Source organism: Lytechinus pictus, chromosome 16 (assembly GCF_037042905.1).
Source record: "Lytechinus pictus isolate F3 Inbred chromosome 16, Lp3.0, whole genome shotgun sequence".
In the NCBI taxonomy this organism is placed as follows: Eukaryota; Metazoa; Echinodermata; class Echinoidea; order Temnopleuroida; family Toxopneustidae; genus Lytechinus; species Lytechinus pictus.
In genome coordinates, this window is record NC_087260.1 from 24176533 (window position 1) to 24191569 (window position 15037).

Genomic DNA, 15037 nt, shown 5'->3' on the forward strand with positions numbered 1-15037 from the left:
TCATATGACAAACGATTCATCAATGATATAATGTTGTGAAACCTCTGTACTTGTCCTCTCATAAAGAGAACACCTCACCTTGTGATAGACTCTATAAAAGTGAGAATATAATCGAAATAAGTACTAAAGTAATGAGAGAGTTGTACGTGTGTGACATCACAGATCTTGGTCACATTGCCAATGGGAGGATCTACATGGCATTGGTGATCTCAATATTAAAATGCTCATAACTTTCTTATTATTCATTCAATCTTCCTCAAACTTTCAACAATATGTTTCTTTGATTTTTCTCTTTGATATGGATTCAGCTGGTTTCAAGGGTTTCATTCTCCTTTAATGACCAAATCCTGAAAACTATTTTCCACATATAACTTGGGGGCACTTTTGGGGAGGGTGGTGGGTGGGGTTAGGTACTCGGTCTTTACTGTAGGGTGGGGTGGGATTGCTGTTCTTTCTCCCTTTAATTGATGTTGTTTTTATGTTACACAAATTTGTTAATGAATTTATTTTTGTAATATGAATTTCATGTTGTTTATTTAATATAGCTGGACCCCTCGGCAGAACAGTTGTGCTGTAATGGCTCAGCTGAGTAGGGCGATCCATCCTATGTTATTTTATCATGTATTAGAATATTATGTTGTAATTTTATATGTATTGTTTTTTTATATTGGTAAATAAAATCAAATACATGCGTATGGATATCAAAGTCATTACACAAATGATTATATCCAGAATCTCATTGCATTTGACCAGTCGGACACCAGAAATTCAAAAAATTTAGAAAATTTGGAATTAACAACAAATCAAGGATTTTAATATTCTATTTAAAGTTATCTTTTATCATAAATTCATTGATTTCTAGATCATAAGCACCTCCTCAATTTCCTGTCTAATTGTTTATTTCGTCTATTAGGCAAAATTCCTTCCTTTTCTTTAACCTACATGTACTCAACAGTCAAGTTGAACCAACAGCTAATGTGAATGTCACTTTGATTGCATGTAGCATGTACATTGGTATCAAAGAGTTAAAGTAGATGGGTCTACTAGACTCATCCACCATATTAATGAGAGTCTACAATTACTGTGCGTGCCAAATGTTTGCTTGAAATTATGTAACGCTGCTGATTAGCCATTTTGGGTGGCTTGTGCTTAATTAAAGAATCTTTATTTAGCCTCATTATGCTCTTAATGCCTGGGGACTAGATGGATTGCAATTATGTGTATACCTTGTATGGGTTCAGGCTGGCTTGGTAGGAAAAGTGGAAGGATAGCTTGTAATGGGGAGGTTCAAGTTGGCTTGTTATGGGGGAGGGGTAGGATGACTTGGCATGGGGGGGTAGGCTGGCTTGGTATGGGAGAGGAGTAGGCTGGCTTGGCATGGGGAAGGGGTCTGGCTTGGTCTGGGGAGGGTAGGCTGGCTTGGTATGGGAGAGGGGTAGGCTGGCTTGGCATGGGGGAGGGGTCTGGCTTGGTCTGGGGAGGGGTAGGCTGGCTTGGTATGGGAGAGGGGTAGGATGGCTTGGCATGGGGAGGGGTCTGGCTTGGTATGGGGAGGGGTAGGCTGGCTTGGTATGGGGAGGGGTAGGCTGGCTTGTTATGGGGAGGGGTAGTCTGGCTTGTTATGGGGAGGGGTAGGCTGGCTTGGTAGGGGAGGGTTGGGCTAGATTGGTATATGGGGGAGGGGTTGGCTGGCTTGGTAGGGGAGGGGTAGTCTGGCTTGTTATGGGGAGGGGTAGGCTGGCTTGGTAGGGAGGGTTGGGCTAGCTTGGTATATGGGGGAGGGGTAGGCTGGCTTGGTAGGGGAGGGGTAGGCTGGCTTGTTATGGGGAGGGGTGGGCTGGCTTGGTAGGGGAGGGTTGGGCTAGTTTGGTATATGGGGGAGGGGTTGGCTGGCTTGGTAGAGGAGGGGTAGGCTGGCTTGGTCTGGGGAGGGGTAGGCTGGCTTGGTATGGGGAGGGGTAGGCTGGCTTGTTATGGGGAGGGGTAGTCTGGCTTGTTATGGGGAGGGGTAGGCTGGCTTGGTATGTGGGAAGGTAGGCTGGCTTGGAGTGGGGAGGTTCAGGCTGGCATGTTATGGGGGAGAGGTAGGCTGGCTTGGTATGGGAGAGGGTTGGGCTGGCTTGGTATGGGGAGGGGTAGCTGGCTTGTTATGGGAGGGGTAGGCTGGCTTGGTATGGGGGAGGGGTGTGCTACGTTTGGTAGGGGGAAGGTAGGCTGGCTTGGTATATGGGGGAGGGGTAGGCTGGCATGGTAGGGGAGGGGTAGGCTGGCTTGGTATGTGGAAAGGTAGGCTGGCTTGTTATGGGGGAGAGGTAGGCTGGCTTGGTATGGGAGAGGGTTGGGCTGGCTTGGTATGGAGAGGGGTAGCTGGCTTGTTATGGGAGGGGTAGGCTGGCTTGGTATGGGGGAGGGGTGGGCTACGTTTGGTAGGGGGAAGGTAGGCTGGCTTGGTATGGGGAGGGGTAGCTGGCTTGTTATGGGAGGGGTAGGCTGGCTTGGTATGGGGGAGGGGTGGGCTACGTTTGGTAGGGGGAAGGTAGGCTGGCTTGGTATGGGGTGGGGTAGGCTGGCTTGGTATGGGGGAGGGTCGGGCTGGTTTGGTATGGGGGGACGGGAAGGCCAGCTTGTTATGGGGAGGTTCAGGCTGGCTTGATATGGGAGAGGGGTTCGTTGGCATGAGAGAGGGGTAGCCTGTATTGGTATGGGGGAGGGGTACATGTAGGCTTGCTTGGTATGGGGAGGGTTGGGCTAGCTTGGTATATGAGGGAGGGGTAGGCTGGCTTGGTCGGGGGAGGGATAGGCTGGCTTGGTATGTGGGAAGGTAGGCTGGCTTGGATTGGGAGGTTCAGGCTGGCTTGTTATGGGGGAGAGGTAGGCTGGCTTGGTATAGGAAAGGGTTGGGCTGGCTTGGTATGGGGGAGGGGAAGGCCAGCTTGTTATGGGGATCGGTTTAGGCTGGCTTGATATGAGAAAGAGGTTGGTTGGCATGGGAGAGGGATAGCCTTTATTGGCATGTGGGAGGGGTACATATAGGCTGGCTAGGTATGGGGAGGGGTAGGCTTGCTTGCTTGCTATGGGGAGTGGCATGCTGACATGGGGGTAGGCTGGCTTAGAATGGGTGAGGGGCAGGCTGGTTTGGTATGGGGAGAGGCTGACTGACTTGTGAACCCAGATCAAGTCTGCATTAAATATGAACTGGAAAGAGTTTCTCTTTCTCATCATGGAAAATATTGCAGGGAAGCATTTTGCTTACCAAATTTAATTAGCATTTTTGGTCATAATAATAAGTAAAAAGATCTCAACTATTAAAGTTTTGTAGTCCTGTGTAAAAATCTGCTCCACACCAGGCTTTTTGTTAGCAGGCCTTAAGAACTATATATATACAGCAAATTGCAATTCGATACCCAAAAAATAATTACCTCTATTAATTGCTTTTGATAAAAAAATGTAATATCTTCATATCAAAAGTACATGATCATCAGAGTTTTCTCGTTGCGTACGAACACAATTCATATAATTTAAGTTTCTCTTTCTTTCAAATGCATTGTTATAGGGCTTCCCTATCCCCCATTTGTAAATCCACTCTCAACAGTGTTCTACATGTAGCTACACAGGAGCAGTCAATAACACATGCCAATGAGTGCTTCCTTGCTACATGTACATGCTCATTTCCCTGTATGCGGAGACACCACACTGATATTACAATACACGAAGGTGATATATTCAACAGCTTCAAATGGAGAATGGTACTTCACTGTACTTCACTGTAGAAAGTGCATAGGCCATACTATCAGTGAGCTAATGCATCTATTACTTCACTTTGCATAAATGAAGTCTTATGTGTATGTAAATGTATAAAAGATATCAATAATATAAACAGTAGCTTTACTTTAAATACAGATCGGAATGGATACATTACATGTACGTTACCACACATCCTCTATACTCATTGAGAGAACTTAAATTCAGAACTAGAAAATGGCGTTAGCAAGCAAGTTAAACCATTGCGTCTTTTGCAATAGGCATATTGCTCATTCATGAACACTTTACGTACATGTAACAGATACTGCTGATATTGATATTGGACATGACTTTGTACGGTTTTAAATTCATACTTGAAAGTTGATGATGATGATGATGATGATGCACAGCATTTGTATAGCGCCATATATCTGTCAAAGACATTCAAAGGCGCATTGGAGGAGCCAGCCAATCTGGGTCGCCTAGAAGGGCACGCACACAGAACTGTGACCTGCAGGTCTCTCCTCCCGAAAAGTTCAATTTTGAACTCACACTTTGTTTGTATGGCTTTTTTTAAAGTACAAATTTCTCTTCGGCCATGAAAATTAAGGCTTCAACTATTCTGTATCTGCTAAGAATATTCTGATAAAAGTATATGTGTGTTAGATGGAAAGTACATGTGTGCGTTAGATGGAAAATATTAGAAGTATATTGTGATTAATACACATATATTTAAGCACTGCATATTACTACCTCAATATCATCATGGCTATCATGATCAGAGCATCCGAGCATGCAAGGAATTTCTTCCTACCGGTTATCTACCCGGGTAGAAAGAGGCATATATGTGGCTTGTCACCTGGCATAGCACAATATTATTTCCATAAACTTTTATAATTACAGATGGTTTGAATCTGCTTACATATTACACCTTTTTGATGGGCTATGTCTTTTTTGTTCTTAGCAAGCTGTAATTTTGCAGTAAAAATACAGGCTGCATACAGGCTTTGTGCCAAAGTTGTTTAAGAAACACATGTGATACCCAATTCTACCAAACCACCGCGGAATACAGTATGTAACGATAACACCACATTTGCTCCTGCAACAAATAATTTTGTTGTAGGGTTAGGGTTATGGTTGCAACAGGGCTTTATGTTACAGGGTTGAAGTTGTTCATTCGATTAGTAAGTGAGATTAGAGTGAACCAAATGTCATGAAACCTATGAACAGGTGATTATCTATACATCACCATGCATTCCATGAAATAACAAAGTGAGATCAACTATCCTGTAAAAAGAAGGAACCAACTCAAATTTAGTAAAACTTATTGCCCATTGGAACCACATGTATAATCCCAGTGAATCACAGATTTAAGGGCCCCATCTTACAAAGAGTTGCAATTGATTTGATCAATCACAGGACGGCCAGCAACATCAACATCTATTATGCACGTTTTTTCAAAATATTTTCTAGCTATAATGTATATTCATGCATTCATTGTTTTCTTGAAAATTCACTGCACTTCTCTTTGTTTACAAAGCACATTGTGCAAATTTCCTGTAGAAAAATTATGACACTGATGGATTTCCATAGTTACGATTGATTGGATTAATCGAAACTCTTTATGAGATGGAGCCCAGTAGTCAGCACTTATTGTACCTTCATGCAGATGTCTTTGATCCTCTTTGAGTAAACTTAAAGGCATGGACACCTAGATCCAGCATTATTCAAGAAATCATGGTATTGCAAATGACAGATTAGGTAATTTATTCTTCAGAAACTTAAAACTAAATTATAACAGCTACATGCACCATGTACATGTAAAAGGCATGTAAAGTACATGTCTGACTGAATATATGTGAAGAAAATGTCTGACTGAGTATATGGGAACAAAAATATTTAAATATTATTTGTAAGTCATCAATCTTATAGGAATTAAAAATGAAACTCAAAAAATCATCTAAAAAGGTTATTTCCAAATTTGAACATACATGATCCTCATGAGGATTAACCTGGATAAAAATTTGTGTTATTTTATCATGGATAAATTTTGTATGATTTCATTTACAGTACTTATATATATATTAATATTTTTTTGTAAGTCATCAATCTTATAGAAAATAGAAATGAAGGTCCAACAATTATTTTAAGATGTTACATGGGCATACCTGCCCCAAATGAGGATTAACTTTGAGGTGTGCTAAGGGTCTATGATGGATTAATTTGGTAGGGTTTCATTTACTTATACAAAGGGAAAAAAGTGTTCCAGTTATAGGTTGATTCTGCACTGTCAAATACTTTGTTTTAACACCATTAAGGTACTGTGGGGTCAATGCTGGCTTAATTTAAAAGTTTTAAAAGTTTTCTCCTGCATAAAGAAACATACATTATTCAAGAAATCCTGGTAGTGCATGGTAAATGACAGATCAAGTAATTTTTTCTTCACAAACTTCATACTAAATTATCAGTGACATGCACCATATACATGATAGTGATGATACATGTATTTCCCCTGACATGTAAATCTGACTGAAAAAGTGAAGGATACTAAAAAGAATTTGTAAGTCATCAATCCTATTGAAAATAGAAATGAAGGTCCAACAATTATTTTAAGATGCTACGTGGGCATACCTGCCCCAAATAAGGATCACCTTGGAGGTGTCTTAATGGCCTATGAAGGAATAATTTTGTTGGATTTCACTTGCTTATACAAAGAAAAAACAATTTTCCTGTTTTAGGTTGATTCTGCACTGTCAAAGACTTTGTTTCATAACCAATATTGTACTGTAAGATCAATGCAAGCTTAACATTCAGTTTTAAAAGTTTTATCCAGCATGAAGAAACATACATTATTCAAGAAATCATGGTATTGCATGGTAGATGACAGATCAAGTATTTTTCTCTTTACAAACTTAAAACTAAATTATTACAGTGACATGCACCATGTACATGATACATGTATTTCCTGTGACATGTATGAAGAAAATGTTAAGAATATCTATGTAAGTCATCATTCTTATAGAAAAATAGAAATGAAGGTCCAACAATTATCTTAAGATCTTTTGGGACATACCTGACCCAAATGAGGATGAAGTTGGATGTGTACTATAGGCCTATGATGAATTAGTTTTGTTTGATTTTGTTACTTATATAAAGAAAAGTATGTTTTTTCAGTTTTAGGTTGCTTCTGCAATGTCAAAGACTTTGTTTCATAACCAATAATTTACTGTGAGATCAATGCAAACTTAACCTATTCGTCTCCATAGTGTTGTACATAAGTGAAAAGAATAATAATACCCAGGGTAGCCACTCTAAGCTGTAAGCTGTTCTTTCAGTGGGCCCCGCAAAGCACATGTTTTATTACTCTTTTCCATTATCATACGTCGAGCACCTGACAAGGCAGAAGTTCCCATTTTTAAAAGTCTTTGGTATGACTCGGCCGGGATCAAACCCACGACCTCCCATTCATGACGCGGACGCTCTACCACTGAGCCACCATGTTAGAAAGTTAACTTGAATGAATTTTTTTTTTTTAACTGTTTTCACATCTACCAAAGATAGTATGCTGGCAACAAAACATGATTTTATTCATTCCTTTGAAAATATATATGAGACGATAAAAAGTTCAGGATTAATACTTTGAATTTCAGCAGGTCACTGATCAAATCAGTCTTCAATTCAATGAAGTCAAGTAAAAGTCTTCAGTGTCTATCCTGAATATCTCTACTTCTAATGATGACAGCAAACAATCCATACCAAGTATTTAGAGTGAACAAAATCTGAAACATGTTAGAGCCTGTTCCTTCTTTAAAAATTGGTTGATTTTTCAGATTATGATCTTAAATTCAGTTTTGAACCCTCCGTCTAAATCATCTCTGCTATCCACTGTATCTACATCTAGTGCAGATAGTGCATAATGATTCATAATACATGTAAAATGAGTTAGGATTAGGGTGCCGTAAAAAAGCTGAAACTCACAGGGAACTGTTGAACTCTAGACCATTTAAATTGATTTATTTATCTTTATTCTCTTTCAGACTCATTGGCACCTTCACATCTAACCCTATATCTACATCTAATGAAGAAAGCACACAACAACATTCTTGAGCAATTGTTTATTTGATAAATGTAATATATTCCACAAATATGAATTTCTGGTTACATGTGATACCTCAAAGTGACATTGATACATACACTGTATGGATGAATTACTATAGGGCAATAGATTATATGTGAAGCACTATGTCCCTATCTTCTGAAGATGACTGAAGTCTTGGCCGGTCTATCACATCATCTCTTGTGTTAAGATTGCTGCCTCATGGCTCTTCATCAGCTATGTCATCTGAATAAACTCTTGGTTTCAAAGTCATGTGATGGCTGCCAAATCTGCCTTGCAAAACCGGGTGCTCTGTAAATGAATCTGTTTACGTGTACATCTACTATCTACATGTAAATGTAGTATTCATATAAACAAACATGATTAATACAAGAGGATGCATGCACTACAGATGGATTTTTATGACTTATAAACATGATTGAAAGATGAAATAATGAAGTTTCACTTACCTTACAATCCTGGCATGTCCACATTGAGTATGTAATCGAGCAATCAAATCGTAGAATTATACCCACATATTCCGTATACACGGCCTGTATGTCAGCTTCGAGCTGGAGGAGTTCTTTTAAACATTGGCTACACTCCTGATTACTCTTATGTAAAAAACAATTCTTGTGCGGCGCCTCCACTAAACTCTGATATGTCCTCCATTTACAAAATCCCATTGTGTACGTACCCCAAGATGAGTTTTCTGTCCTCCCTTCTTCGTTGCACATGGGTTCTATAGTGTTAATAGTAATTTTTGTACTACTATTACTAGTACCATTACAGACGTCTCTTATACACTGAGGAGGCGTCTCTGTGGCTGGTACCCATGTCGTCATCGTCATTGATGTCGACGTCAAGTTTGTTGATGCTAGCACCACGTAGCTGTCCATGACGACTGCAAAAGGCAGCAGGAGCAATGCACGAAATACGAGGCAGGCGAGTAAGAAAAACCAATGAACCAGGGCTTTCGCCGCCAATATTTTAAAAGAACCCCCATCGTAAAATCTCAAAGTCATATTTCAGACATGTAGACAAGAGAACGTGTTGATCGTCATGCGCGATAGAGGTGGTGGTTTTCAGCTTGGCTACGCTCAAGGAATAGCTTTGAAGCTTGGTCTTGCTGTTGAAAATCACCTGAAATCGACTTGTATCCTGTTGGACAGCGATATACTGCAGCGGAGACATGGACGATAAGGGGACGCATGATCACCACTAGTACGGGGAGCCACCAAACCATGCACAAACCACTGATTTTACTAGGCTGCATACTAGGACCGGCTCCAGAACACACAGCCTGTCTTCTCTCGGACGAAATCCAACCAATTCACCCATGCAAAACGCTTGAATTTCTTACCGTCGAACGAGGATTATCTCCAGTATATCTTCCGCGTGAAAAGTCTGGGTTTTCTGCTGTTTTTACGTGGTTAACATCGTGAAAAAGCGAGAGGTGTTTTTTCACATAAAAACCAACACAGTCGCCATCTTGATAGATTTCACGCATTCCTCTACACCGCGCATGCTCCTACGGAAAAAGGAAAATTAATTGACGGAGCTCGAACGACTCAGCATGAACATAGGGGGAATATAGTTGAAAGAAGACTCATCGAACACGCTAGGCCAATCATGTGTAGAAAATAAGACGTAATTAATCGTTAAAATTCACGAATGCATATCATTTCCGTCTTTCTTCAAAATCATAAACCTTAAACATTGTCTTCTTATTGCGTCAAGCCCCTCAACTTTAACCCAAATCTGACTTTGTTCAATGGAATGAATTTCCTCATCTCTTCTCAAATTCAACATCAATTTTAGTTTTAATAATGTCGGGTTTATGTTCAGGAGTTGGATTTACGAATCATAGTTGTACATGAATTTTATTTGCATCATTAGACGACGGCCTGAGATCGCCTCGCAATCAACTTCACTTTTGCTCTCCTCCATCCACCCTCATACAATCAACAATTTGTAACAAGCTTTCTCATCTCATTCTCATCGTACATTGAAGGAGTGGTCTTGCTTCGCTCAAGCATGATACACTACATACATCCTTTCTCATTCGGCTCCACGTATATGTATTCAATCTGCAATGCAGTACAAGCGAAAGGGGCTTTTAACCACAAAAGCACGCAGTGCATTTATCAGCGCATTTATGTCATTGCAAAGTACGTGCATATTGTTTACTCCGATTCGCTCACATTTTGGCTCGCAATTAAATAAGTCATGTCTTTTCCTCTTATTCAATACCACGCAACAAATCTCATAATCGAATATCTAAAAAAAATAACAGTTTTCTCATGCAAATCTATTTTCTCCTTAGATATGACCGAATTTGCATTTTACGAGTTTAATCGCATGTGTAATCAAAACAAAGAACAGCTGATCACAATGCGCGTATGTGCACTGTTGGGCGTGGCTTGGGGAGGAGTCGATCTTTGCCACGCCCAATCCAAGACTGGTAACAAGTAAATGCACAAGGCTGCGGTGTGAATGCGTGTCTAGCATGTGAATCTGTTCACCTGGATAGGATGCATTTGATTCGTCAGAATTTCAAGGTTTTTTTTAAATTTACGTAGGTGACAATTTAAAGTTCCTGTAATTCTGTTGGCCTATTAATAAATTGTCGCATCTTTACTCAATTCTTTATCAAAATAAAACATTGCATTGCAGAATTACAAGGCCTGCAGTTAATCGCAGTTAAAAGTAAATCGCTTTCATCGTCCATCAGATAATTTTTTTTTACGATCCCTCTATCTCTCCGTCCCTCTTTCATTCACCTACCCCATTCTCCCTTGTCCCGACCCTTCCTTTCTCATTACCCCCATACACCCCCTCTCTTTCTTTCTATCTCCTTTCTTTATTTTCTTGACTTTTTACAAGGCACTGTTCGCCTTTCCTCCTTCTTTTTCCTCACCCCTTTCCTCTTTCCCTCTACCATGGGCGGAAATCCCAAATAGTAGGGGGGGGGGACACAATATCAAATGTCCCCCCTACTATTTGTGGTCTTTTATAATGGTAAAAAATACAGCATTCAAAATCGAAATAAAACGTGTATTTTAGGACGAGATGACCTTACTTTTGGGATGATAACCTTTTTTTTTTTTGCTTGTCAAATTTTCCAGCCCCTTGTCCCCCCTACCTTTTGGGAGAGATTTCCGCCCCTGCCCTCTACCTAATAGTTTCTTCCCCTATTTACTATTGACTGATATTTTCACCACGTTTTGATGTAGGGCCTATATCAAAAACATTGAATTTATGTCATGAGCTTCCACGCCCCTTCATAGAGACTTTCCATGTCATCTGTAAAAACTGGGGCAGTGCCATACAGACAAGGGGTGATTACACCCCCCCATATTTTTTTTTTCAAGTGGTATTTATTTTAAGGACGGGGGAGAGGGGACAGAAATACAAGAGAGAGTGGGTATTGACAGAAATGGTTTATAGGTCTGAGAAGCTATAATACCCACATTTTCATTGAGAAAAATAACGTCGCCCCTCTTCCCGATAATGAAAAAATGCCATGGTACTGCTCCCGCTATTACAAACTATTTTAAGATTTAATTCTCGTAAACTGAATAGAAAATAACTAGCATATAGCTTTGACTAATGGCATAAAGATTTTGACAAACGCCTAACACGATAAGAAAACTGATTTCATCTTCTTTCCTCATCTCAGAATCGGACTCCTTCGATTTTCACTCGAATTGACGAACTACAAACCAGCATAAGCCTATCGTCGACGTCGATAAGACAATTTCTAAGATGAGAAGAATATGACGTCACAATTAATATTTAATGACCATCTTCACCCATAGCTTCCATTCGTGCGGGTTAAAATTAGCTCCTTTTGAAACTTGACAGCAATCCTTATGACGTCACGCCCTGATAATAATCGTCATATCTTACGATTTCAATTAACTGGCATATCTCTTACTTTGGGTGTGCATTTTCCCATTTAAGAAAGCACGAATAAACGGGCTGAAAATAAGGTTTGGTTAAATATAGGTCACAAGCTTGCTTCAAAGGATGTGCTTTTATTTTCATATGCAGTCCTACCTGTTCATCTTGGTGTGCGTTACGTTCGTTTTAACAATCACTTATTAGCAATACAGAATGTGATCATGGGCATCATAATAAGTTTTTGGTATTTTAAGAAAACAATGATATACAAAAGTATCATAATGGCTATATAGCAACAAAATCCTTAATGGCAATAATAGAAATCGAATGATATATTCTTATGTATAAATTAAAGATACTTGCTGCAAAAATCCAAGGGAATCATTGACAACAGATATGAAAGTAAGGTGGGGTTTGAGGGAAAAATGTAATAATAATAATCCGCTTTTATATAGCGCTTAATACATCGCAACGACGCGTCTAAGCGCTTTACAGATTATTATTACCCCGGTCATCGAATTCAATCAGTCATTCCCGCACACAATGTGTGCACATCCTCCACTCCCTGGGGAGTATTCCAGTCAGTCGCCGGTGAGGCGCACACAACACTGGACAAGCTACAATAATAACTTTCACATCCTACCGGGTACTCATTTAGCACCTGGGTCGAGAGTGGCAAAGTGTGGATTAACGCCTTGCCAAAGGACGCCAGACCGCGGTGGTATTCGAACACACGACCGTCTATTTACACCACGGCTCCTCCACATATATATAGGGAAGATCAAGAAGTTCAGAGGTATACTGTCTTGTTTAGTTTATAGTCACTTTAAGAAATATTTTCTTTTTAGTTTTATGAGTTGATCGATAGATGCATAATGCAACTTTGCCTCCTAGCAAAATTCTATACAGACCTTAGAATGCGTGCTCCAAATTTGACAGAAAATTGGAGGCATATTGGGATAAATATTCGTTACTGTCCATTCTTATATATGGCGCAAAAAATCTCCTGAAATGTGCACTATATATCCTTTTTTCAACCCTAAATTGCCAAGCAAAACATTTTTTGCGATAAGCTCCGTAATTCGACTCTGTCGTTTCCATGCGTTATGAAGATTTTACATCATCTTGCCCCCCCCCCCCCTCTTCCTCCCCCCCCCCCGGGTGTATATGAATGGCCTTAACCTATAAATGCTCGTCAAGGTTTTCTCTTGAGCAGATGATTCATTTGAGAAATATGGGCGTGTCTTTAAGCCTTATGGTTTACTATATTTCTTTATCAACGTTTAATTTCCTTGATTTCCTTTGTTTCTTTATCTTTTCTTCTTTCCTTCCTTCATTATTCATTTCGGATTTCTTTCTGTCCTTTTAGAATAATGTTAATTTTGAGAAAAAAATGTAACTATAACATTTCACACGTTGTAACAACCCACGTCATGCTTGTTTATTATTCTAGGGAACAACGTGTATTGTTATTCTTCCCCGTCCTCGTCCATCCCCGCCCCCCCCCCCTCCCTCTTCGCCCCTTTCTCCTTTATTTTTTCAATCATCGTCCAAAGTTACAAAAGGGCATCACGCTCTTCATAATTACCATCCATGTCCATCATGTATAGCATAGTCTACTAATTGGATCTCAGAATGTTTCATCTGAACTTCATAAATCATTTTATTTTCATTTTTCTTTTCAAACAGAGCTCTTTGACGCAGAATATAGATGCGATGTGAGTTTAAGTTCTTACAACAAACAGAAAATGCTTGTTTTAATGGGAGATAGTTCGAAATATAAACAGGTAGTGAAGGTAAATCAAATTGAAAAATCGAAATCCATAACTGGTCTGTTTTCGTAGACTAGAGGGTATCGTGTCGGGCGGGGTGTTGAGTTGTGAAAGCTTCGCTGGGGGTGCGAGAGAAGACAATTAATTATGCATGCTCGGCTGTGATAGTGGCAGCAACTCGCGCACGAAAATGAACAAGTGGTGGCAATTCATTATGCATGAATGCGAGTTGCGTATTCATACATCATTCTGTACTCTTCAATTATAAAATCGAAATGTTTAATCAAGAAAATGTTTGATATTAATAAGAAAAACATATTAAGTGATGGAGATATTAGTTTCTTCTCCCAGTCCCTTTTACCTGTGAGGAAGTTGAAGCTCTGAAGCATTTCGATTGTGATTTAAGACGGAACTATTATTGTTGGTCTTGGAGGGGTAGAAATAAATCCTTATATTAAATGAAATATTTATGGCATGTACAGCAAAAAAAATTTAAATGAGAATAACAAGGAGAAGGAGGAAAAAAATAAGAAGCAGGAGGAGAAGAAGGAGAAAAAGAAAAACAAAAAAAGGAGGGAGAAGAGGAGAAGAAGAAGAATAAGAAGATGAACAGAGTTGACACTGGCCTGTAAACCTTTGTAAAATGGTTGACTGGTCTCCTGGGCCCCGTCTTACAAAGAATTGAGATTAATCTGATCAATCGCAACTATGGACGGCCAGCAAGGTCAACGTATAAAATACATGTTTGTTAAAATAAAATTTTTAGATATTAATGTATATCCATAAACTCATTGATTTCTTGACAATTTGGTGTTCTCCTTTGTTTACAAGGACATCTTACAAATTTCCTGTAGAAGAAATTATGACACTGATGGATTTCCATAGAGTTACGATTGATTGGATCAATCATAACTCTTTGTAAGACGGGGCCCTGATCTAAAGTGTCTAATGATTTACATAAGCATTCAACATATCAACTCATATTGGATATGGTTAATTTTTTTACAAAATAACTTGATAATATTCAAGTTTCGCTTGGTATATATCCCACCGATACAAACACAACGCTCTCTCTTGGATGATGTAGATGACCCTAGAATGGTATGAGACAGTATATTCCTCATTAAATACATTATGAATCACAATGATGCCTCAAGCCAAGAGGCATTGGATTAAACTCTTAAATCTTGTTAGTTCTGTTAGCAATCAAGCTAAGCGATCACTACCCTCTAAATATTGTCATTTTGATAGAGGACTTTGAGAGGATGCTTTCAATGAATGGATTGTTAAAGGTAGAGCACTTGCCCCCCTCCCCTCCCTTTGTTTAAAAATAACTTTGGGGATCGAAAATTATTTCATCTCTCTCTCTCTCTCTTAATATGTGTATTTCTGTTTCCCCATCTCTATCTCTCACTCTCTCTTTCTCCCCTCCATTCCCCTCTACTTCTCTTTATCTCTCAAACACACTGTATTGATATTTCCCTTTCTGTTTCTCATCTTCATCATTTTCCATCTTTATAAA

At 39.5% G+C, this 15037-nt stretch overlaps 2 protein-coding genes across 2 annotated transcripts; both read right to left on the minus strand.

The window, feature by feature from the left end:
* Window positions 1-1287: 1287 nt before the first annotated feature.
* Window positions 1288-2677, minus strand: LOC135156944 (uncharacterized). Its single transcript, XM_064110958.1, has 2 exons — window positions 2349-2677; window positions 1288-1942 (listed from the first exon to the last, which is right to left on the minus strand). Exons 1-2 carry the CDS (start codon window positions 2675-2677, stop codon window positions 1288-1290), a joined length of 984 nt encoding a protein of 327 aa, XP_063967028.1.
* A 71-nt stretch (window positions 2678-2748) lies between these two features.
* Window positions 2749-3219, minus strand: LOC135156945 (nematocyst expressed protein 4-like). Its single transcript, XM_064110959.1, has one exon. It carries the CDS (start codon window positions 3217-3219, stop codon window positions 2749-2751), a length of 471 nt encoding a protein of 156 aa, XP_063967029.1.
* Window positions 3220-15037: the final 11818 nt, after the last annotated feature.

What these genes read in the sequence shown, in the direction of transcription:
- LOC135156944 (XM_064110958.1), bottom strand. Translation starts at nt 2,677, where the DNA reads ATGCCAACGAACCCCTCTCCCATATCAAGCCAGCCTGAACCTCCCCAT. An exon ending in GCTACCCCTCTCCATACCAA is followed by an intron (nt 1,943 to 2,348) that starts GCCAGCCCAACC and finishes CCCCATACCAAG; the next exon opens with CCAGCCTACCCCTCCCCAGA.
- LOC135156945 (XM_064110959.1), bottom strand. Translation starts at nt 3,219, where the DNA reads ATGAGAAAGAGAAACTCTTTCCAGTTCATATTTAATGCAGACTTGATC.